Source organism: Notechis scutatus, chromosome 4 (genome assembly GCF_049901735.1).
Source record: "Notechis scutatus isolate UNSWTSFEM ecotype Mainland chromosome 4, rNotScu1.2, whole genome shotgun sequence".
Taxonomy (NCBI): domain Eukaryota; kingdom Metazoa; phylum Chordata; class Lepidosauria; order Squamata; family Elapidae; genus Notechis; species Notechis scutatus.
Window position 1 is genome coordinate 40,983,111 of NC_142012.1, and position 25,558 is coordinate 41,008,668.

The 25,558-nt window shown below is 37.5% G+C and overlaps 1 protein-coding gene across 5 annotated transcripts; it reads right to left on the reverse strand.

Annotated features, from left to right (window-relative positions):
* Positions 1-1,727: 1,727 nt before the first annotated feature.
* Positions 1,728-25,558, reverse strand: CNOT7 (CCR4-NOT transcription complex subunit 7). Of its 5 annotated transcripts, XM_087963205.1 has the most exons (8): positions 25,421-25,558; positions 21,660-21,859; positions 21,428-21,523; positions 20,781-20,974; positions 17,466-17,627; positions 11,585-11,729; positions 8,549-8,659; positions 1,728-4,394 (listed from the first exon to the last, which is right to left on the reverse strand). In XM_087963205.1, exons 2-8 carry the CDS (start codon positions 21,774-21,776, stop codon positions 4,266-4,268), a joined length of 954 nt encoding a protein of 317 aa, XP_087819331.1. In that variant the 5' UTR covers positions 21,777-21,859; positions 25,421-25,558; the 3' UTR covers positions 1,728-4,265. The 5 variants fall into 5 exon arrangements, with proteins under 5 accessions (XP_087819331.1, XP_026522881.1, XP_026522879.1 ...); XM_026667096.2 differs by lacking the exon at positions 21,428-21,523 and having other exon boundaries at positions 20,836-20,974; XM_026667094.2 differs by lacking the exon at positions 21,428-21,523.

The window sequence follows — 25,558 nt, forward strand, 5'->3', positions numbered from 1 at the left end:
CATGGTGGAATGAGGTACACCCAATTCTCATGCTTGTTATGACTGTCAAGACCATCATTTTGTTAATACTTCAGAAACAGTAATTATCATGGCTCTCAAAAAATGTGCACAAAAAAGACATTGAAACAGTATAGAAAGGGATAAAGAGTGACACTTATCTCCAAAATCTAATTAAACACTTTTTATTAGTACTGAGCCAAATGTAGTGCTGTATGAAGATAACCTTGATGAAATTAAAGGAAAGTGTCATAAACATCAAATTAGCCTTGAAATGGAGGAATATGAGAAACTTGTGTCATCTTAATTCTTTTGGACACCTAAACAAGCCCAATTTGTGCATCCTAAAAATCAAATCAATTGCAGGAAGTTGATGAAAATAAAAAAAAATGTCCATTTGCTGCATACCAAGCTAAATTTAGTAACCTAATTATTATATAGTGCATTATTTTACATGACTATCAAATAAAGATCAATTATGTAACAGTTACTGTATGTGGAGACAATTACTGTAATCACTGCAAAACTTAGCCTTTTCAAATCCTTAGGGTACTCTGATTAGACCAATTTCATCTACAGTATAAGGAATCAGTATTAAAACATAGATTTAACTGTTGTTATTTATGCCCTGTATGGCTTTTATGTTTGTGTATGATTTCCTATTTTGTTTAATGTTTATTTATGTTTAATAATGGCAAGATTTTCAAATCCAAATAACTTTTTTTTAATTTAACATTCCCATGCTGAAAATATTCTCAAGTATTGGCCTAATGCCAAATTGTACATAAATGCCAAACTCTACATAAAAGTGCAGGTCTTACGAAGTGCTTCTGTTTTGCTTTCTTTTGTATTCAGCAAAAACATACTATGTATTTTTGTATTATGTTAACTTCTGGGAAAAAATTAAACTCTTTCAAGCAAACCAGTCATGGTTTAAATGCCAAATTCGAAAAGTGCATCAGCAACAAAGCATTGAATTTGTTGATTTATGTAAGTCAGCTTTTCTGCTGGTTTAGAGGCTATACAGCCAGTGATACATCTGCAAATTTTCTCCGCACATGTAACTTAAAGGGAGCAATAACTGAAAGCCCCACTGCAGAATCTACCCCACTTCAATCCCAGAGCAAAAAGTATTCAAGTAGAGGAGTGAGGAGGAGTGAGGAAGCTTAATGTACAGTATATTCCAGAACACAAAGGTTATGACTCCTCCCAAAGTAAGTTTCAATGTAACATAATTGGAAGTAAAAGTTGGAGCCATGACATACCACATTACAGAGCTTCCAGAGGAAAAGGTTTATACAACCCATGGCCCAAATTGGACCAGCATTTTGAGAAGAGTGGCGGCTTGGCAAGAACCAGAAGTTGCAAGCTTGTACATTCATGCTAAGTAGTAACCACATTATGGCCATTATGCAAACATGGCTAAATTGTACTGTTTCAGATTATGAAGGAACAATAAGAGTGGCACAAAGAGTAGGTAGGATTCAATCTCAATCAGCCAACATGCTCATTTTCTGATCTGTTCTTGTGATGAACACTTTTTAAAAATACACTCCTTAATCTGAAAGGATCCCATTGTGGCCCATAATGAATGGAGGTATGATAGTCTCACAATGCATAAACAAAAAAGCCAGAGCCCTCTATAAGTGAAAATTCTGTAAGAGCAATAAGAAGCAAATTTTAACACATTGTGGTTCCTGAAAGGGATGAAACTGAAGGATGCTCTTTGAGGCAGCTTTCTTCTCATTTTATTCAACAGCCTTGTGAAATATTTGCATCAAAATTCCATTGTATGAATTAGGAATTTATTTCATTTTCTCCTTGCTTTCGTACAAAACATCAGTAAATTATTCCATTGCCAACATCATAAAAGGTATGCTCAGTGAAGAAAATCCACTACTATTTACTTCATGATGAAATAAGTCCAACATACTATAGTTCAGATATCGATTTGTGTGGAATTCAGTGAGTTTTTTTCAACAGTGTGATGGATAAGAGGCATTTATGATTAGTACTTCATCAAGGCACAATCTATTGTCAACCTGGTATAAAATAGTCCAGTCATTACCTGAACTTAAATATACAAATCTCTCATCAGCAGGAACACTAACTACAGAACTGCTATGTTTACAGCATAATCGATTTTTTTGTCACTTGGCAAATCACAAGCAGCAAATATTAGGGTCTGTAGCTGCCAACAAGTTACATGAAAAACAACATTTAGTCTTCAAAACTATCTGATGGCATGTTAACCTTCTCACCTAGTTGCTGGACTGCATAAATTCAAGTAAGCTTAGTAAGGCAGGTTATTGCTATTGAATGAGAAATTACACCCAAGCACAACATTTGACTTTCAGGTCCTTCCCACTTCACTGATGAACAGCAAAATTTTTATAGCCAGTTCTTAACAAGCATGGAAATCAAAGATTTGCTCTTGCTATGTTCAATCACATTTTGAGTACTCTAAAGTGACTATAGCGATGATACCTGGAGTAGCCAATGTATGACTAACAGACCACTCTGAATTCAGATGACAAAAATGTTAAGAGGCTAGATAGGTAAACAAACATGCCAGTGGGGTTTTAAATCAAAACCACAAGTCTCTTAAATATGTAAGAAAACATTATTGAAGCCTTTATTTACAAAAGCTTTAAAAACAAATACCCTCTTATGCAAATGTCTTTGCAGTTTTTCCTTAAAAGAAAAAGGACCGCCCAGTTACATTGTTGTAACTTTATGAGGATAAAGGAAAACATATTAAAGTACATGGTAGGTATATCAATTTGTACATTAAGATTTACTCCCATTGATTTTCAGTGTAGATGACATGCCAAATACTGCCATCAGCACTCCATCATTTCAGGATAAGATTTAGCTATTCCATACTAATAAAAGTCTTCCTTCATAATTGCTTTTTATGAGCCTGCTCTGCATGGTCAGGAAAGTACTTCGTGGTTCTTTAATAAAACACCTATAAAATATACTGCTAAGATAGACTCAAAAAATAAACTAGTCTTACAAGCCTTAGGTAACTTTATTAGGTAGAAATAAATTTGTTGTTTTACAACAAATGTGTTGCAGCTCCCAAAAAGGACTTATCTTCCTATTTATCTTTGGATCTCTTACTTATATTGTGTTTATCCATTTATGTAGACAATAAATTAATATTTTAAAATAGAAAAGTATTTAGGCTATAACTTATTGAAATGGGAATAAGGAAATGGATCGACAATTTTCAATTGTTATTTTAACTGCAGCATTCCATCTTTCAATTATTCCTTTCAGACACAAGCACAAAAGGACACACATACCTTCCATAAGGCTGCAAAGCAGCACCCTTTTCCATCCCACGTCAGTGCCCTTTAAATATTTGGCTATCAACTTCTATATATTCCACACATTTTAGAAGTTATAGTCCAATAAACCTGAAGGTTGCAACACAGAGGAGAAGGCTGCTATAAAGCTTGCTTCAAATGGAGGAGAAGTTCTCCTAATCACACCTCATAAAAACTGCCCAGCAAATTTAGGCCCCATGAAAGAGACTCTCAATTCAAGAACGTATCCTCGAGAGATTCCTCATGATTCCACCTAGTTGCTTCCATCAGAGAGCTGGTGGGAATATTTGGAAGACAAAACGCCAGTTTTATAGTAGCTGCTAAGATACCTGTAGGTTTGAAGAGATTAGGCAATGAATGTGGCTTTGTTCAATGTATTTGAGACCTGGAAGAAGCAATGCTGGCAGATGAACTCTTTTTCTATGTCAGGGAAGAATATTCAAAACTTCAGATAAAACAGAGGATCTGACTCAGAGTCACTCTCCTAAAGTGCAAATGTGATGGTCCACAATTATGAATAACTAAAATCCCTGTACATCAGAAGGGATTAACATCCAATGGGGAAATTGATTACAATCAGCACTTGCCCAGGTTTGAGGGGAAAGGGCCAGGATAATAAACCAATACAAAAGCCAATTAAAGTTTACTAGAAATGTCATTATCATTTTAGCTTCCCTCTTCTATCTACCACACTGTTCCTACACGTGCTTCTGTACAGATGGGCAAGGTACATGGCAACATTTAATCCAGAAATGCCTGTATATCAAGGTCAAAGGCCTGGAACAGGAACAGTCAGGTTTAGTACATACAAAGGCAAGAGAAAAGTGTGCTGATAAAGAGGAAAAGAATGCCTTATTGTCCAAGGAATTCAACCAGAGATAAAACCTATGTACAACCATATCGAACTTAGAAAAAGTGCCTTCTCATTTCATGTCATGATTGTTTGTTGGCTTCTTCTTCATATGCATTTCCTGTTCCATTCTGTACATAAGATGAACCAGAACCAAGACCATACAAATGACCACAGTACTTGGCATCATCAATGTGATCTTCAAAGAACATCTGAAGAAAATTTAAAGGACAAATTATTATTCCCCTATTTTTGGAGGCACTACTCAACATATCTGTATCAAAAAAAAATCTTTTCAGATCAAATATAGAATTTAAATAAAATATATCTCCCACAGTTTATATTTCTTGAAGTGTATTGAGAAAAGAATAAGCCACAATCATCACTCTGCCACATAAATCAGATCTTAACGATAGTAACATAATGGATATGAAACAAAAAACAAAAGAGGCAAAGACACATCTGTATGGTTTTCTTGCAACAATACAAATTGCTTGTCATTTTATTTCAAGTTTCTTTTTAAAACTTAAAACTTCTCGGTCTTGCCAAGAGCAGCTTAGATGCTGTATTTTGGTATCTCTCCTACTAATGAAGTTATCTCTTGCTTAGCTTTTCAAGATCAATCAAAGATGGAATGTCATTTAGCTGAATAGAAAAATGTAAAAGATCTTATAAATGAGAACTGTCAAAAGCAAGTAGGTTTTATGAATGAATAGCCTTCTAGAATAACATGTCAGTGGTTTCTATGAAAGCACTTAGTGACAAGATTCTTCAGTGATCTCTCAACTTCAACTATCTCAGAATAGTCCCTACTTCTCATGCTCATGTGCCAAATTGCCGAGAGTTTTCTGTCATCAGGTTTAATCCTCAAATAGTCTGCTATGAAGCAATGTAGTACTAAGCCCATTAAGGCTTTAAAGCTTAGAAGCAACACTTCAAGTTGACCTTGGATGGACCTTGGATAATTTAATTTACTATTAATTATAATTTAATTTATTATAGTTAATTATAATAGTAAATTATAATTTATAATAGTAAATTATAATTTAATTTACCATTATTATTAATCTAATAATTTGGTAGTCCTCAATAATGGTAACTGGGACCAACAAGAGTACTGCTGAGCAATGTGTTACAAAATGCAATTATTACCTGGCCTTGCTGATTTAGGCAGACAGATGCATCAAGTTCTAGTTGCTGTCATAAGGCGTATCTCACACAACTGAAGCATTTTATAGTCACATGATCATCATTTGCAACCTCCAACCAGTTTCCCCATTGATTTCACTTATCAGAAGTCAATAGTATGAGACACTACAATGTCATAATTGCAAGCAGTTGCCAAGTACCCAAATTGCAATCACATGACTGCTGTGACAGCTGTAACTATGAGGACCCGTCTCCTCCTTCAGCACCATCAATATTATCACACACACACACACATACACACGCACACATTTCCCTGAAAATAAGACTGGGTCTTATTTTCTTATTTTCTTTTGACCTCTGGAAAACTGGGTAGGGCTTATTTTCGGAGGGTGGTGTCTTAATTCCCTCCCTCCCCCCGCCCAAATGTGCCGGTATGAGGCAGGGGGACTGAGCTATCCACACGGAACAGCCTCGTAGCAGCCACTCTAGCAACCCTGGCCACCGGGCCGCTTCCGTTGTGGAATTGCGGCCACAGAAAGGCTGGGAGGCCGAGGGATGCAAACCACATGCCGGCTTACGTATGGTAAGTCGCGCCATCCATCCACATGGAAAAGCCTTGCTGCAGCTGCTCCAACAACCCTAGCCACTGGGCCACTTCTGCTATGGCACTGCAGCTGCAGAAAGGCCGGGAGGCCAAAGGATGCACCCGACACACCTCATGTTGACTAAACAAACGGTTGCACCAGCCATCCACATTTTTTTTTTACCAGTGTTTATTTTGTCCCAACCCATGTGGCTAGGTGCAGCAAAGAAGAGCTGCCTTTTCTTTGCAAAAAAAGTCCCTCGTTGCAATAAGTGTTGGATTGGCAAGAAAATGGGGAGGGGGATTTTCCTGCCTGTCTTCCTTTTCTCAAGTTCAGCACAAAGGAGGCCAGGCAAGAAAATCCTCCTCCCCATTTTCCCGCCGATCGTCAAAAAGGCTCCAGCGTATCGCATGATTAAAATGGGCACGAGTCACTTTTGTTTCAGTGTGATATTTGGAAAGAGGAGCTTGCAAATATCCCAGGCAAGAGCACAGAATCCAAAACCACCTGCAACAAGAGACTTTTTTGCAAAGAAAAGACAGCTGTTTTTTGCTGCACCAGGCCATGTGGGTCAGGACAATATAAACACCAGTTAAAAAAATTGTGGATGGCTGGTGTGACTGTTCAGCCGGTGCAAGGCATGTGCGGTGTCGCTCGGCCTCCCAGCCTTTCTGCGGCACAGCAGACACAGCCCGTTAGCTAAGGTTGCTGGAGCAACTGCTGCGAGGCTGTTCCGCATGGATGGATGGATGAATGGTGTTAGGTAAGCCAGCATGCAGGGAAGCTCACTCCCACCCACCCCGCCTCATACCGGTACATGGGTATCCTGAAGGACTCTGTATCTATCTGGAGCTCTGTTATCAGCTGCAGAGGCCTTCAGGAAAGCCTAGCTGGCCGCAGTAGTGGTTCCTGAAGGCCTCTGACAGTGAAAAGGAGGCCAGGGGCAATGCGCACCAGTGAGGTTAGTCAGTGGATGACATCCCCCTGGTGCCTTTTCTTTGGGGTGGCAAAAAAACACACTGCTCAAAAAAATAAAGGGAACACTTAAACAACACAATGTAACTCCAAGTCAATCACACTTCTGTGAAATCAAACTGTCCACTTAGGTAGCAACACTGATTGACAATCAATTTCACATGCTGTTGTGCAAATGGAATAGACAAGAGGTGGAAAGCATAGGCAGTTAGCAAGACATCCCCAATAAAGGAGTGGTGACCACAGACCACTTCTCAGTTCCTATGCTTTCTGGCTGATGGTTTGGTCATTTTTGAATGCTGGCGGTGCTTTCACTCTAGTGGTAGCATGACACAGAGTCTACAACCCACACAAGTGGCTCAGGTAGTGCAGCTCATCCAGGATGGCACATCAATGCGAGCTGTGGCAAGAAGGTTTGCTATGTCTGTCAGCGTAGTGTCCAGAGCATGGAGGCGCTACCAGGAGACAGGCCAGTACATCAGGAGACGTGGAGGAGGCCGTAGGAGGGCAACAACCCAGCATCAGGACCGCTACCTCCGCCTTTGTGCAAGGAGGGACAGGAGGAGCATTGCCAGAGCCCTGCAAAATGACCTCTAACGGGCCACAAATGTGCATGTGGCTGCTCAAACGGTCAGAAAAAGACTCCATGAGGGTGGTGTGAGGGCCCGACATCCACAGGTGGGGGTTGTGCTTACAGCCCAACACCGTGCAGGACGTTTGGCATTTGCCAGAGAACACCAAGATTGGCAAATTCGCCACTGGCGCCCTGTGCTCTTCACAGATGAAAGCAGGTTCACACTGAGCACATGTGACAGACGTGACAGGGTCTGGAGACATCGTGGAGAACGTTCTGCTGCCTGCAACATCCTCCAGCATGACCGGTTTGGCAGTGAGTCAGTAATGGTGTGGGGTGGCATTTCTTTAGGGGGCCGCACAGCCCTCCATGTGGCTACCCCTACCAGCCAGAGGTAGCCTGACTGCCATTAGGTACCGAGATGAGATCCTCAGACCCCTTGTGAGACCATATGCTGGTGCGGTTGGCCCTGGGTTCCTCCTAATGCATGACAATGTTAGACCTCATGTGGCTGGAGTGTGTCAGCAGTTCCTGCAAGACGAAGGCATTGATGCTATGGACTGGCCCGCCCGTACCCCAGACCTGAATCCAATTGAGCACATCTGGGACATCATGTCTCACTGATGGGGGATGAGGAGTTGGGGGATGCTTTAGTCCAGGTGTGGGAGGAGATCCCTCAGGAGACCATCTGCCACCTCATCAGGAGCATGCCCAGGCGTTGTAGGGAGGTCATACAGGCACGTGGAGGCCACACACACTACTGAGCCTCATTTTGACTTGTTTTAAGGACATTACATCAAAGTTGGATCAGCCTGTAGTGTTTTTTTCCACTTTAATTTTGAGTGTAACTCCAAATCCAGACCTCCATGGGTTGCTAAATTTGATTTCCACTGATAATTTTTGTGTGATTTTGATGTCAGCACATTCAACTATGTAATGAACAACGTATTTAATAAGAATATTTCATTCATTCAGATCTAGGGTGTCTTATTTTTGTGTTCCCTTTATTTTTTTGAGCAGTGTATATAAGACGGTCTTATTTTCAGGAAAACACTTGTGTGTTTATACACACACACACATTTACCTCTCTCATTTTGAAGAAAGCCATGCCTGTTAGTAGAGAATCAGATCCTGCTTGATGCTGAGGACCTATCCTTTCCAACTCTAATTGCTCAGCAACTTCTTGTAATCCACCCTGAAAAGGAAGATTGTGGTATAATTGGAACAGTTGAAAATATGACAGCAGGCAATGAGAAAACAATTTGAAGATCTACACTTTTAGTTTCAGTCCTAGTCCTAGTCACATGTTCTTTAACACTATAGCAAATTATGACCGCAAAGGCCTTCAGAACTCTTGTTTATTATCATTCAAGCCTTTCCACCAGGGAAAGGCACTTTTTTCAGTTCTGTTATAATTTTGAATGGTCACTAAACAAGCTGTTATAAGTTGAAGATTGCCTGTATACAACAAGCATTTTCAAACCAAAATCCCACCCATCTTCCCACTTTGCTTACAGTTATTCACCAAGACAGGAGATGGGGGGGGGGGATCAAATGTTAAAATATATGCACATCTGCATATAAGGGTGAGCAATGGCTGCAATGGCTAAGAGCAGCACTTAATATTTTACTTAATATTTTACTATGGGGTGCCGTAAGGTGTGCACGCGGCAGTGGATATTTAAATTTATATTCCGCCCATCTCACTGTCAAATAACTGGACAGTTTAAACATTATCAAAACAACTTTGGAAACTTGACTTAAAATATTCCTGATTTTCCAATTTCATGCTAAATGTGTACAAGTATCTGCAACTTATACTCCTGCTTGCAGAAGTTTGGCTGAATTTTGGACTGTCGAAGCATTGCCCTTAAGAGGGTGAAAACCTGAGGCAGGCGGTGCTTGTGAAAAATGAAAATTCTTCAAGCTCTTGAAAAACCCTGGAAAAAAACTGTGAAAAGATTTCCATATCCATGTTTCCCACTTGGAAGATGTAAGGGTACCATATTTTGGGCTGTCTGTTTATAGCAATTAGTAATGGAATTCATTATTCAAACTAATCCCTTTAAAAAAGGATCCCTAATAAAACTGATTAAGTGAAATAATCTAATTAATAGAAAAATAGAATACCTTACACTAAGAAAGGTTTACCTAGGTTAACCTTATTACAAATACTTATTACATACTAGGTTAGACTATGACAGTCTAATCTTCATGTTGTATATGCATAGTAAAATTAAGCCAGATAAACTTTTCTCAGTGCTTTCTTTCTTTACAACTGTGGCTTATTATAAAAGTTCAAATAATTTATTATCTAGTATGAGCTTTGCATGTAAACACTGGACAAAACTGACAGAAGTCCCTGGTCTTTTGTTTAAACCTTTTACATTTGATGTGGCCAACTTGAGAAACTCCTACTCCCTTCTTCGCATAGCCAGAATTTCAAAATGCCAGCAAGCTGTTAACAGAAAACTGCTTCGTATTTCTCGTTTTAAAAAAATCCACTACCTTTTTCAAAATATATTTAGATCAAGTACTATATGGTTCAAAATTAAACAAATGATGTGTGAATCTTTAATGATGGGAGCTGTCAAAACATTTTGAAGGATGAGTAAAATTCAGCAAGGCAAACAAAGGAGTTTTCTAAAAAAATATTTTCAATCCTTATGCTAAACAGTAAGACTTTACCAATGAACAATCCTTGCTTGTATAATGTTGCCCTATTTTATTACACATACGTTCATGTTTTTCCACCATGTTTGAACACCAGTGGTGGGAATTAAGAAAGACAATTTTAAATTGAAACAGAAGAACACAGAATATAGGATAAATCAGGGCTGATGGAGCTGAAAAGAAACTGTATGTATGTGATGGGCTGAAGAGGAGATAGAATTCAAGGGGTCTGGAACCCAAAGGCACTGAATAGACCCAGGTATAAATCTACCCTCAAATTTTTTTAAATTAATATCCACTGTCTCCAAACAACACAAAGCAATAACTATAGATTCACTGAATAATTATGTTTATATCTGGCTCATCAATATTATCACTGGTGACCAGTTATTTATTAAACCAGGATTTAGCTACATCATAGTCAAAAGTCAATTTATCTCTGACTTCTTTGCTTATAAAAATATGTTAATTCTTTTTATATTAAACCAGCTTTGCTTCAAGTCATCTCAACAGCAGTCGGTATGCAGGACTTTTTCTTTCCTTATGTTTGTAAAAACCACAGCAACAATCATAATACACTTGGCTGTTTGTCCTTCATGTCTCCATTCCAACGTGTACTTATCCTTTAGATGCCTTGCCTCTAGATACCAAGCTAACAGAACAAGCCAGTTAGTAGCCCAACTGACTTCTATATGGAGAAATGTGACATTAACTTTGTCCTCTATGTTTCAATATGTTTAACACTTCTGAACATACACTGTTAACTGACAACTTGATAAACTACATGCATACTCAATTGTAGAATTGCTAAAGAAATGAAATTCAATCAGTGAAGGAGCGTTGGATAAAACCTTGAGATGAAAAGGCTACTGCATGACTCATTTCCCTTGGAAATGAGAAACAACTGCTATTACTATCTTTTCTCATCTTTTTCTCATCAGTGCTATTTAGCCTCGTCTTGTCATAATAAATAACAAAGAGCTGCAACCTTTTATTTGCCTCTGCTGGTATCTAAGAGAATGCAAGGGCAGAAATGAGACTTGCTAATGGCTGCATCAAAAGTTTCACACTGATATTTCCATACAGCTGTTGTGTGAATTGATTTCATACTTAAATTACAGCCACCTCAAAAGTGTCTCACAAGTCTGAATGCATGGGTCTATAGTATATTTTTATAGATCAGAAGCTGGTTCTATGATTTCTTTCTTAATGTACAAAACCTATAGCTTAGTTATTGGATCCACATAACTATTAGTTTTATTAAAAATTACTGAGATACATTAATATCCTTCTCATGGGCATATTTTTAAGAGGTTCCCATTGCATGGATTTCTCTACAAGAACAGGTTCTAAAGATAACTATTTACAACTGCACATGAGTAAAACAGACAAAATTAATTTGTATATTATTTCCCTATAAAACTCTAAATATAGCAGAAGGAATTACCTTGAGATTTTTGCAACTCTTCATGAGGTACTTCACATCATAAATGACAGGGAAAAATAGTCTCAGTATTTCAAAGAAGTCTAGCTCTTCTTCTGGTAAATTGGAATTTGTCAAGATCTTGATCAGATATCCAAAGTCATAGCCACTGCAAATGATCATAAACAGCAATAAACAGACTTAAGATTAGGAAGGCAAAACATTCCAGATCAACAGAAATTTAACAACCATTTTATATATGCTTTCTCTTCACATGCATTCCTTGTAACATTAAAATCATGGCAATCTACTATTTTATAAGTAGAATTGTGTATATATTATGGATTCATTTGAATATAATTCTGAAGTTACAGAAAACTCTGGTGCTTAAATGTTGCATTGAGCCTGGAAAGAACTCCAAATCTATGCATTAATTCTATTCCTATGCACAAAGAATTTGGGTTTACAGAAAATCATTATCATTATCTCCAAATTGGCAAAACATAATTTCTACTTGCTATCCAAATCAGGTTTGCATACTATAAAATTAAGTTGTTTATTAAATATCCCTCATACATATCTTTACACAAAGCGGGGTCATTCCCACATACATAACTATCAAATATTTATTTTACATCAATGAATATCAATTGTTTAAAGAAATATTTTATAGTGCAGTATTTGTAAATGTGATTCACAGCAAAATTACAAATATAGAGAAAAACTTAACATACTAAAGTATACCTTTACCAAGTGACTATTTCATTTAATCTGATAAATAACAGTTAATGCTTTCATGGGGAAAATATTTTTTTTAAGATGCTATACCTTATATAGTATGCAAAGATAATACAGTATTTTCCTTGATAGTGATTAAAAGTTAACAATAGATTTCTACATACATCCTAAAGAGGATTCAAACTGTTGTAGACAGCTGCCTAGAAAGATTGTAAAATGTAGTCTTTGGAATTGATAGTAATGTATGCAGTTGCAAAATGTATTTGCTCTGATATACGCCTTCGAAGGACATGTCAGAGTTATCATTAAAATAAATATTGTATATTTAATGGTTCTTAATAATGCTTACATTAACTTCTATAGTTTATCTTAAAAAGTGAATAAGTAATCTTTATATGAAAAAACACTAAAACAATGTTAAGAACTTTGACTATAACCAGCAAGTAAAAATAAGCCTATTTCTATTCTTGTTCTGCCTCCTACAAATAGCAGGATGCTTGAAATCAAGATTGACTCAAAATTCCAGCAAACTGAGTAACATTCAGTTCAGTAATTCTGCTTTGATATTAAGCACTGAACTAACTCTAATATTAAAAAGTAGAAGTTGCTTAGCATATCATACTAATTAAAAAAAAAGAAAACTAAAAATCCCTAATAAAGAAGAAATCATTATACCAAATGTTGCTACAAACTGTAAGGACACTTTGACTTTCTGGAGGTTAGTAAATAGTGGCTTATATACAGAGAAATCCCATCTGCTCATCCATGCATCCCAAATACAAGGGAATCCAAGTCAAAGAGGGAGCAATATTTGCACTTCTTACATGCTTCCTTACATGAGTGTACTAATACCAATTTAATCTGAGAGCTTGAGTGATACACAATCATAGCCTCCAGTCATCTGGAAAAAAGATCTAACCACTGATAAAAGCTTTCCCGTACAACAAAACTCCAGGTGAATATTACCTTCCTAGAGACTTATTTAAGGATAATCCAAAATAACGGGATCCTATCTTAGTTAGATTCTCAATCATAAATTTCACAGATCATCAGCCCAAAGGCTATAATAGAAGCATTATTACAGATAGTGATCAAAATTCAGATGCTTAGCAACTGGTTCATATTTATGACCAAGGTCATGTGATTGCTTTTTGTGACCTTTTGACAAGTAAAGTCAATGGGGAAAACCAGATTCACTTAACAACCAGATTGCTAACTGATCAACTGCAGTGACTCACTTAACAACTGTGGCAAGAAAAGTTGTAAAATGGTGCAAAATTCACTTAACAAACATCTCATTTAACAAGAGAAATTTTGGCCTCCATTGTGGTTGTAAGTCGAGGATTACCTGTATTCCACTCTTTAAGAAAGGTAACTAAAACTCTCCCACTAATTATAGGGCAATTAATCTCATGACTTCGTAACCTAGTTCTATGACAAGCATGTCCTGCACAAACTGGAAGATTGAGTTGTTAGTACCAATATTCTTGTTGAGAAATAGTTCTAACCCAGTTATTCTACCCTAGATCACTGCTTTATATTGCCCTGTTTGATAAACAAACATGTCAACATTGTAAAGAAATAGTATGTGGCTTTTGAAGTCCTTCCTTCAGTTTTTGGTTCTATTAACTGAAATAAGTTATAGCTAAAATTGAAAGCTCTGAACTATAGCAGACTGCCGGGTTTAGTAATATAGAGACAGGGCCACAGCCTTCAAGCAAATATTTAAAAACGTATATAAACAAAGATAAGTACTCTTTATCTCCTGAGGAGGAATCTAAGAAGAAACTCAGGAGAAGTACAATCACACTTGAAAAATTCTATTACTACAACAGATCCGACTGCACATGCGTGCGTATCTCCCGCCAGCCAGCTGATTATCGGATATCTGCTGTGCATGCATGGGGGGGGAGACATGCGTGGGTGGGAGACACTAACATGTGCAAGGGGTGGGGTGCATGCAGGGGGGGTCGCATGCATATAGGCACATGGTGTAGGGTCGCACGTGCATTGCATTATGGGTGCAGACACACATGCACGTGCACAGGCACACTTTTTGCACACGATGATGAAAAGGTAAGCCATCACTGCCCTAGAAAAACATCTGGTTCCTTTGCTATCAGAATTCAAGCCTAAGTATTAAGGTTGATGACTCTGGGAATAATGTACTTCTTTTGGTCTTCTTAGACCTCTCAGCAATCTTTGATACCACCAAACATGGTATCTTACTGGATCATTTGAAAGGTCAGAGACTGGAGGCATGATTTACAGTTCCTTATAACTCTATTTGGGTTTATTAACTGCTGAAATTACCAAATCCAAAGCTTTACATAGTTTTACATTAAAGGAAACATGTATTAGTTTAATATATTCAGTAAAGAGATGACAAAGTTTTATTGTTTTATTCAACCAGAAACTTTTTAAAATTTAGAAGTGGAGATCACAACACTGCAGGATTAGAAAGAATTCTAAAGGATTCATAAATTGTTCCTCATCGCTTTATTTGTTGTATGGACACCCAGCTTGTTACATCTAGCTCCCAAAGTATTTTTATTTTGGGGTTGCTAATTTCACCTAACAATGTTGCCTTTCATCTTATCACAATAATGAATTTTATTCACACCAAATCATCTCCAACTAGAAAAACAATTATTCACATATAGTAACAGTGGCAGCAGTAGATATACCTACTTCTTCCTGCCATCTAGGTTTTAGATGAAAGCAATAAAAGCACATCCATTTTCCAGCAAGACAGAAAATGAATCAAACTACAAAAAAGTAGTATAATTTTTAAGTGTTTAAAAATTGTCATAAGAGGAGGAGCCAGGATAGCAAAGAGGCAGCAGCCACTGTGAAGAGCTCCTTCAAAAGAGGCTTTTTAATTACCTTATCCTTAATCTATTGTTTTAAATACTAGCCTTTTGTTGCCTTATTAGAATTAGAATTCTTTTATTGGCCAAGTGTGATTGGACACACAAGGAATTTGTCTTGGTGCAAATGCTCTCAGTATACATAAAAGATACATTCATCAAGAATCATAAGGTACTAATAGTCATAGGGTACAATAAGTACTTATTGCAACACTCAACATATAGAAAGAACAAAGAAAACTCTGAGACTTTAGTAATCGTCAAAGGAAAAAGAAGGAAGAGACATTGTACATTTCCTGCAACAAAGCTACAGCCAAGCCTAGAAAATAGCTGAAAGTTGAAGTTATCTAACAAGCAGGGAACCAACTCCTATAAGCAAATCTATTCTCCCAAACCCTTCCAATGGAAATGATGCTTTAGAGTGGAATTAACAAGCAGAGATTGAAAGCCATTAGCTTACACGTCTCTCCTCTTTTATGGAAGAGGACTCTCCCAGCTCCAAACATACTGCTGCAATTTGCCTGGCAGCTAGAGAGTTATTCCAGAAGAAGGGTGTGAATATTAACTAATCTGATAAACCTGAAGAACAAAAACATAATTGACTTCCTACCCATACAAAGCCTGCTAACCCACTAAGACAGGGGTCCCCAAACTTGGCAACTTTAAGACTTGTGGACTTAGCTGGCTGAGGAATTTCAGGAGTTGAAGTCCACAAGTCTTAAAGTTGCCAAGTTTGGAGACCTTTGAACTAAGAATTCCATTTTTTAGTTGTACACAGTTAAAATCAAAGTGGAGACTTTAGAAGACATCTTCGCAAAACGTATTGAAAACCAGTCAAATGGCAACACAGGTCTATCTCCTGTACAATGTATATTTTCTATCTGTGAAGATTCTCAGTCATCCAGGTCATAGATGTCTCAAAAGTGCTTTTTTCTTCAAAAGGCAACTGAACTGTTTTTCCTGGAGAAGGAGGAGGAGGAGGAGGAGGAGGAGGAGGAGGAGGAGGAGGAGGAGGAGGAGGAGGAGGAGGAGGAGGAGGAGGAGGAGGAGGAGGAGGAGGAGAGAAAAGTCCAATTACCCCTTGAAGAAAAAAACACCTTTGAGAAAAATTTTCTATCATTTCTCTAACAGTATTTTGAACCCCACACAATAACAATCCTCCATCAACAGCTATATGATCAACATTTTAAAAATCAATCGAATTCCAATTGTTCAAAACAGAATTTAAACTCAACTAATGGTGGTGAAGCACTCTTCCCTCACTGGAATACTGTATTAAAGACAAATTGCACAATACATATTTTGGGCACTCCCAGATAAGAACATTTGCTACAAACCATTTTCATTTCAAAGCACCTGGATTCCTGAAATGTTCAAACCTGTGTATCAGAATGGCTTGATAGCCCATCTACACTATCATGAACAAGATGATTCATTTTAAGGCAAATCTCTGCTATTGATCTGTTCCAGAAAACATTCCAATATTTGTGCCTGCCAAAACCAACCTTTAGCAGCTTTCTTCTCAACAACCCAACTAATGTAATAATTAACATATTTATAATCTACTATTCATTTTTCCTAGTTAAGAATTGTGAAGTGGATCTTACAATATGCGACACAAGATTGTTCTCAATGACTCAGATCTTGAGTGTATGCCTACACTATCCTCTAAGCTTCAAATCATATAATTCAAACATCAGTCTCAATCATTTTAAGGGACCATGCCTCTATTGATGGGGAGAGGGACCCTAGGAGGTTGAAAAAAACAACAAAAGAACTAGAATATTGGAACCAGATAAGAAAATAGGTTCATGCAGCAAAGTTTAATTTTCCAATATTTGGCATTACAATTAAGATAAAAGTTTCATATTTTCCCTACCAGCATTATCAAAGAGTCTTCAGAGCTGTACTGAATTTGGACTTTCCAACGATGTTAATCAACTAATTCCAGTTTCCATTTACCTGCTAACCGTACACACACAAGGGCAGATATATGTGGCTGTTCCTTCCTCTGACCTGGGAAACTGTCAAAGCAAAATAGAAAAATACAGTGCTCCCTCTCTACATGACTGACACTTTAGTACCTCAAGTTAAGATACAGATTATTTGTTGCCACTGGAGCCAAAGCGTAAACTGAAGAGGTAAGTTTAAAGCAGCAAAGTCTTTACAAAATGATCTAGAATTCATCCAGCCTAATACTTCAGGTTATTAAACAGAAACCATTATTGGGTCTTAAAGTTTCATTAAAAGAAAAAGAAAACAAGAAAGCAAGCGATAGTTCTGTATGCTGTGGTTACCTATGAAATGAAAGCCACTTGACTCCTTCACAGAGCACAACACCCGAAGTCATAAGAAGTTCAGCGAAGTACTGAGTTTCAATTCCTTCCTCCTCATGTTTTTTGAACTGGATTCCAGATGTTGTTAATAGCTCTATAGAATCCTGGGCATACATGTCCTCTCTAGAAGAAGCATTATTAAAAAATAATCACTATTGTTAATAGAGTTGTCAAAAGAATTTTAAATGAATTACCAGCACAAAGCCTATATTATTGATAATAAATCATCCTTGTAAAAGAGTTTTGCAGAGAGAGAGAGAGAGAGAGCTCTCCCCCCAAGTAGCAGAACTGTTAAACAAGACATATTGTGATACATGCTATTCATTAAAGAAAATTCCTGTCTACACAACACTAATAATTTTACTGCAAACGCCCATTCACTTCCTACAACTATTTACTCCTAATGTCGCAGGAAGCAAATTTGGGCTTTGAGTATAACATTGCTCTAACAGAACTTATGTCATCATGAAAGATGATTCTTTAACCAGTAACAGGGATCTTTGTTCATTACTATTTTATAGCCTTCATGTAGACTGTGGGCTTGTTGGAAATAATCATGCAGGTGAGCACATATTTGGCCTGATCTTTACTTTGAAGCAGATGAGATATGAATATGTGTGATAGTGATATTTGTTACTACTCTGATCAGACCACTTCCATGTCAAACTGCACATCTCATAGATGCCCCAGGCTTCTGTAAAGAGCAGCAGGACTCTTTGGCAGGCAGGTTTCATGACAACCTGGCTGATCACCAGAACATGGAGACAACTGAAGTGTAGTGTGAACTTATTTCTGTGAGGCCTTTGCCCAACTGCAAATCACAAGCAGCTCCTTGACTGATTGAAGAGCTGAGGGAAATGAAGCTATTGATAGAATGCCACTGTGAAAAGCCAGAAGACAATGTGAGCACTGATAAAGAGTTCAGATTCAAACCAACACAAAATCTATTTTGTTCACAAATCACTCTCCCAAACACACTGCCTATTAATTAAACAAATACATTTATTTTATTTATAATTTCTATGCCAGGCATCTTGCCAAGACATCTAATAAGAATACAAGTAGCCCTAAACATACAACCACAATTGAGCCCAAAATTTCTGTTGAGACATTTGTTAAATGAATTTTGCCCCATTTTACGACCTTTCTTGCCCCAGTTGTTAAGTGAATCACTGCAGTTTAGTGGCACAGTTGACATGTGAACCTGGTTTCTCCATTGACTTTGCTTGTCTGAAGGTCACAAAAGGGGATCACATGACCCCAGGACACTGTAACTATAAGAACCAGTAGCTAAGTGTCCGAATTTTGATCACCTGACCTCAGGGATGCTACAACGGTTATAAATGGTTATAAATATATGTCACTTTTTTCAATGCTGTTATAACTTTCAACGGTCGCTAAATGAACTGTTGTAAATTGAGGACTACCTGTAGTCCTCTTAAAGAGTAATTCCGAACCTTCTGGAAAAAGATGGGTGGGACAATGTGGCATTATAAAGTCACTCATATCCACTCTAAGAAGGTTCCCAGACAGATAAAATTCAGAATGATGAACGAAGCAAAGACTTGAGATATTAGCTGTAATCAGCTTTAGCTTGTAAACTCCAAGGAAATGATCAGAATTCCCCATGGTATGAATCCTGCTATCTGTGGATTAGATCCACATACTTCCTGTTTCCTTTGGGTGGTAGGGGAAGGCAAGGAGGCATAAACAGTTAGATCTGTGAGACCAATGACTCTTTAGGGAGGAAGTAATGTCACCTGCCTTAAAGGAGACAGTAGTGTGCCCTACTAAAGAAGTCCTGACTGAATCCAGCTGTTTTTAACAACTTTTCCCCAGCTTCCAACCTACTATTTAAAACAAACATTTTGAGAAAGTGGTGAGGAACTACCAGCAGAGGATCTTGTGCATAATCCACATTATTTGTACTCATGGAATTTAGGAATATTCATGGAATAGAAACAACAGTGATCACTCTTGTCAATTACATTTGTCAAGATTTGGAGGAGAGGACTGCAGCCCTCTCAATAGAATTTAGTACCATGACCCATAGTGAGTGAATGCTTCTACTTTATAACTGTGGGGGAGCAGCACTGAAATCCCTTGTTGCTCCAATGTGCCACAGAGCTTAGAGTTCTTACCTATATTAATTAACATCAGGATGAGGCATCAGCAGCATACCACCTCTGCTAAGTGACATAGAAAAAGCCTGACCTGCCTAAAAGCTTTCATGGTCTGAATGGGGCAAAGTAAGTTCAGATTAAATCCTATGAAGTATTCATCTCACTGAACAAAATATTACGGCAATTCGGTATCATCAGTTATAGCAGTTACTCTCTATAGTTGCTGTAGGAGTTGGTTCATAAGCAGGAAGTGGACTACACTTAGCCAGCAAACATAAACCATGGAGGAATATGTGTTACAACTCCAACTATGCGCCACTTGCAGTCTACCTTGACAAGGAGAGCCTGATGATGGAACTCAGGCCTTGATCACTCTACAGCTGGATCGCTAAACTTCTGAAACACATTTTTTTTTTTGTAAGATAGCCTTTGGTGATGACCCAAAAGATGCAGTTGACCAGAATGTAGCAATCAGACTGCTAGTGGGACAATCCACTTTTGAAGCTGGATTAGCTAGTAACAATTGTCTGGGTTCAATTCAAAGAGCTGTTGATAAACTAAATTTAAACTAAATTCAGCTAATATCAGTAACTTTCATCTAGAACTGCACAAATTAACTTATGAGGCAAACTTTTCTTATTGCTTCCTCCTTCCTGGAAATCCTAACACCCATAAGAAACCAAATTAAAATGATCCATAAAATCTTATAAAGAACAAAAAAACTGGAGAATACAAACTTTGGCCACACGAGGAGGAAGTCAGCTAACCTTGGGCAAAGGCTCCAATTTTGGCCGATTTCCTTCTGACCTCAGCTCATTCTAGAGACAATAAAGCTAGTGGATGACAAAACCTCAATATGTGGGCATTCTTACATTCATACTTGATATAAACCAATCAATTGAAAGTTAAAGAATGTAGACAAAGGACTTAACCCTAACTATCTCAACTAGGCTTACAACAGAGGTTTTTAAAATAATATTAATAATAAATCTGACTTTGAACATTATATGAGTTTTAAGAACTTGAACAAGTTTAATTTATATAGGTATAATTTATCATACTTCCTGTACTTTCTGCAGAAAAACTAGTTAAATTATTCAATTTTAAAATACTCTACACACTTAAAGACACACAACCAAGTTCCAGAACTTACGTTAAATTAAATTTAAAATTAAATTGCCATGTTGAAGTTCCTGGAGGGTATTCACCTTGCTCATTCATGAATGTCAACCCTAACTGGATTATTTTAAGTAAATCTACATTACAGCGGAGTAGCTGATATTGATAGTCCGCATTGCTTCTGAATTCTCCAATAGGTCGTGCAACTACACCAGGGAATTCTGTGTCCTGAAAAGCATAAATGTGAAAGACAAAATGGAAAGTATTAGAAGAGCAATGCAACTCACCACTTTTTATAGCTAGATGCTTTAAATGTTCTGTATACTTTCCTTGATATAAAAGACTAAACATGGAACTGAATTACTGTCTTGCAGTTAACTCAGGCATTATGGGTAAACCCATGAGCTATCCAAAGAAGCCTATTTATTAATCTAATTATTCAATATTAGTTTTATTAACATACCAAATAGAGCTAGGAACTGTATAGACAATATATGTCCATGTTCCTATTCAGAACTATTTTTTATTAATTACTTTCATTTTTTTCCAATGAAATCAGTAATGGGAGACAGTTTGTTCTAGTGGTTAAGGCATCCAGCTAGAAAGTGGGAGACTGTGAATTCTAGTCTACCACCTTAGCCGGGTGACTTGGGTCAGTCACTCACTCTCAGCCCAACTCACCTCACAAGGTTGTTGTTGTGGGAAAATAAGGAGGAAGGTGTGCTGGATATATTCACAGCCTTGAGTTCTTTGTAAAAATAATAAAGGGAGGATATACTGTATATAAATAAATAAAATGGAAATCTTTTGTTATTTTTGAAGAAATGCATTATTTCCTTTATGTTTTTCTTTTACAAATCATTTACACTGCCTCTGTAACCAAGGAAGAATACAGATAATCCCAATATCTTACCATGGCAACATAGTTAAACTTCCGTATAACCTGACGAATTTTCTTCATCTCTTCATCCAGGTTACAAGCCCACACTTCACAGATTCTTTGGCTGTGATCTACTGTGGCTGCTGGCATAATTAGGAGGTTTCAGATACCAGGTATCAAAAAGGTACACTTGATGAAAAGTTGATTTCATAAAACAAGTTTTAATTTTATACCTAAAACAGCAAGACCAGAAATGAATAATTTTAATGAATTTATAAACATAAACAAAATTATCAAAAAGTACATGACCACTCAGCACACTATAGCACAACCAGCACAGGTGATGAAAAGGATAACACTGCCACACCTCAAGAACATCTTAAAAACAATTCCATAATTTCACAACACATTGGCCGATTTAACCATAGCTAAATCCCAAAACACTAGACAATTCCTAAATTCAGACAAATCAACCAACAGGTGCAAAAAGATAAGCAATATTTACATACCATTCAAAAGACACAATAAAAAAGCTAAAGAGCAAATAACAAAAATACTCCAACCTCCCCAACAGCACACCAAAGCAAGATGTAAACAATATCCTATTCAAGAAACTACCATCTCAGATAAACAATCAAGCTGTGAACAAAAGCCTAATCAAGGAACTACTAAGAAGAAAAAAAACATCTCTACCAACACACACAGTAGCTACTGCATATAAACTAAGAGCAAACCAAAATCCATTCTAAACACTTAAGATATTATTTACTCTAGTAAAAAAACAACCACAAGCAAACAACTAATCTCAAACAGCAGCAAAGACTCCACAAAATTCAAGTACAGTATATATACAAGAAATATAGAGAGAGATGGAGTGGAATATATAAAGGCAGAGGAAAAAATATACATAAATTAGCTTATACAATTCCGTTAACTAAGACTATCTCATTTGCAATCTTCAGAAGTTAAAAAAAAAAAAACTTAAGATGAACTATTTGTTAGATGAATATCCAGCTTGCAAATCTATACAGTAGAAACTTCTTCAATAAATAACTTCCACTGAGCTTAATAAAACCTAATAGGATATATAGAACAATATTATGATTCTTCACAGACTCCATAATGAAATAACAGTACTTTAGTATATTATACACACCATTTATTCATATTAATTTTGAAGTAAATCATTTTATTTCAATTAATAGTCATGCTAATATGCAGATATAAATTTACTTTCAACTGTTATTTCTGTGGGATTTGTTTAGCATATTTTGGATGGCAACTTTGAATAACTTCAATTAAATTCAATAAAACAAACATTATTTGCAGTCTTAAGACATTTTAGTTTAGCTACATTTTTGTAATCAGCAGTAATAAAGTTTAGTATTTATACTGACTACTAATGTAAAACAAAAGATGTCAATTGATCAAGAACAAATAAGCAATTAATGTAAAAATAAGAGCTCTATATCCTGCTGCCAAAAATATGCTTATTTCTTGGGTATGCCTGAAGAAAATTATAAATAATTATAAATGTATAAGTATTGTTCCACACTCACTTCTCCTGCAATCTAGGAATGTTTTTTATTGCTAAAGACTAAGAATTTAAACATTGTTCTTTATAGTGTCCTCCATTTGAAGCAGAAAGCAATCTGACATGAAACACTTACAGTTCTAGACTGTAATACCCCCTAAATGTTTACAGCACTTAGTAATTCACCAATTGATTTGGACCTTAAAATTCTTGTCCTCTGACACAGCTTGCTAGGAAATGGAAGCTCTAATTCAGATCATTTGGAGAATGCCCGACTGCTATGCCCTGTTTTAAGGCATAGAACATCATCATCATCATCATCATTATTATTATTATTATTATTATTATTATTATTATTATTATTATTATTATTCATCAAAGCATTGAACAAATATGTAGAGCTAAGCATTCCTAGGTGAACTAAATTGGCCTGGTTTAGAGTGTAGCCACAGAAAATGTTAAGAAAATTAGATAAATATCTTATCATGTTAGTTATGTAAACCTAGATAGTCCTTGACCAACGACCACAATGGAGCCTGCCCATTATGGTAAAACATCATGATTGACGTGAAGTGCCCACATGATCACCTCACTTAAGATGACCCATTCCTGCTCTTCCTGATATGGTTAAGTGGAGCACGGGTTGTCTCAGAGACCATCGGAAAGGCCCTGGGATGCCTAGCACAGGTTCCTGCACCAGGAATCCCTCACACTTTTCTTCAGGCCTGCAGGGACAAGGCAGTGGGGACAACTCCCTATGGTCAGTCATAAGGGCAAGCAACTGTGGAAGTGCTGCAGTGGCCATAACTTTGGAACTTTGGAACTGGATTATAAGTAGTTTATGGAGGGGAGGTTGCCGTAAATCGAGGACTACCTGTATAACAATCTGATCAGATACAACTGTAACACTGTTGATATGTCACCAATGCCCATATGTCACAGAAGTAACCTAGATTATCCATTGTCATTATAAAGAGTTTTTAAGTTTAATTATCTGTATCAAATTAATCATCCATTCCTAACGTTATACTCTGCAGATTAGGCTATTTCACAACTAATGGTTGCAGATAACAAGAAATCATCTTAAAGACAGCAACAAGCATAAAACATAAAATGACTTGTTGCACAATCAGCGAGATGTTCAGACTGGATTTGGGATTTTTATCTACCTATCAAGTCCTTTCTAAGGACCTGAAATAGGCAGACGTGGATGCTTGATGATGTTACAGGTATTGTCGCAGGATGTAAGCTGTTGTTATTAGAGTAGAATAAATCATCTGGAAGACTTATGGTTGGAAAAAGCTTGATACAACATTTCTTGGCCAAATCCAACAGTGAATAATAGTTTTAGCTGTTCTTTTCAATACCTTCCCTTCTATTCTCATCCTTTCACTGAAAAGGTAAAAATCCAGCAGCCTCACTTTGCTCTTCATGCTTATGTGAGGGGTCTCCAAGACACATTGATCCTTGCATGTTTCAAATAGCCATTGCTTCCCATAATAGTAATAGAACAAGTGATAACAACCTGAACCTCTGATAGTCCCATATAGTCCCATCCACTTGGGGAATCCCGACTTAAGAACAAACTCCCTATCAGCACTGATGATGTTACCTAGTTTGGGTAATGAAAGTTCTGTTAAGAAAACAATCAAGCTCAGAGAGCACCAAGGACCCCTCAATCGTGTCTTGGACAGAAGCATGTATTCAGCTCTGTATACCAGAACGCACACCTTGGCTATTGCTGAAAGATAATAAAGATATGTCTTTGCAATGACCAGAAACAAAAGACAAGTCAATGGCATCTAACTGTTATATCTTCCCGCACCACTTTTTTTTTTTAAAAAAAATATATTTGGGGGGGGGGGTTAGGAGGGAACTTCGGAAAAGGGAGCGGCAGACGTTGCCATAGGCAGATCTGTTCAAGGTGAGGCAAGAGACACCTCTAGCTTTACTGTCTCCGAAAAGGAAGGAAGGAAGGCTTGGATCGCACAGGGTGAAGCTAAAGCAAAGGTGAGAAAGGAGACTTCCCAGAGCCAGCCTCGGTTCCTTCTCTTCTGACTCCTCCTCTCCCCTCCTCCCACCCCACATATGACGGAAAGAAAAGTTCGCCCGTCGAATCGCGCGCGCTTCCACTTTACTCTCCCGACCGCCTGCGTCTCCACACCCCATACACGCCCACCCACCTACCTACCCACAGGAGAAGCGCTGTCGCCGCTGCTCCTCACGAGCTTTCCTAATGAAAGAGGAAGCGGTTACTCACGCCAGGGGTGGAGAAAGGGTCGAGCGGGGACCTGGCGGCGGAGGCAGCCCCGACGCGGCGAGGGAGAGACAGAAAGCGCGGAAAACCACTCGCGCGGCTTCCCCACAACCTCCCAGCGCACAAAGCCATTACATCATC

What these genes read in the sequence shown, in the direction of transcription:
- CNOT7 (XM_087963205.1), bottom strand. Translation starts at nt 21,776, where the DNA reads ATGCCAGCAGCCACAGTAGATCACAGCCAAAGAATCTGTGAAGTGTGG. An exon ending in CACAACAACAACCTTGTGAG is followed by an intron (nt 20,975 to 21,427) that starts GTGAGTTGGGCT and finishes TATGCTTTTCAG; the next exon opens with GACACAGAATTCCCTGGTGT. An exon ending in AATTTTAAATTTAATTTAAC is followed by an intron (nt 17,628 to 20,780) that starts GTAAGTTCTGGA and finishes TGCTTCTTCTAG; the next exon opens with AGAGGACATGTATGCCCAGG.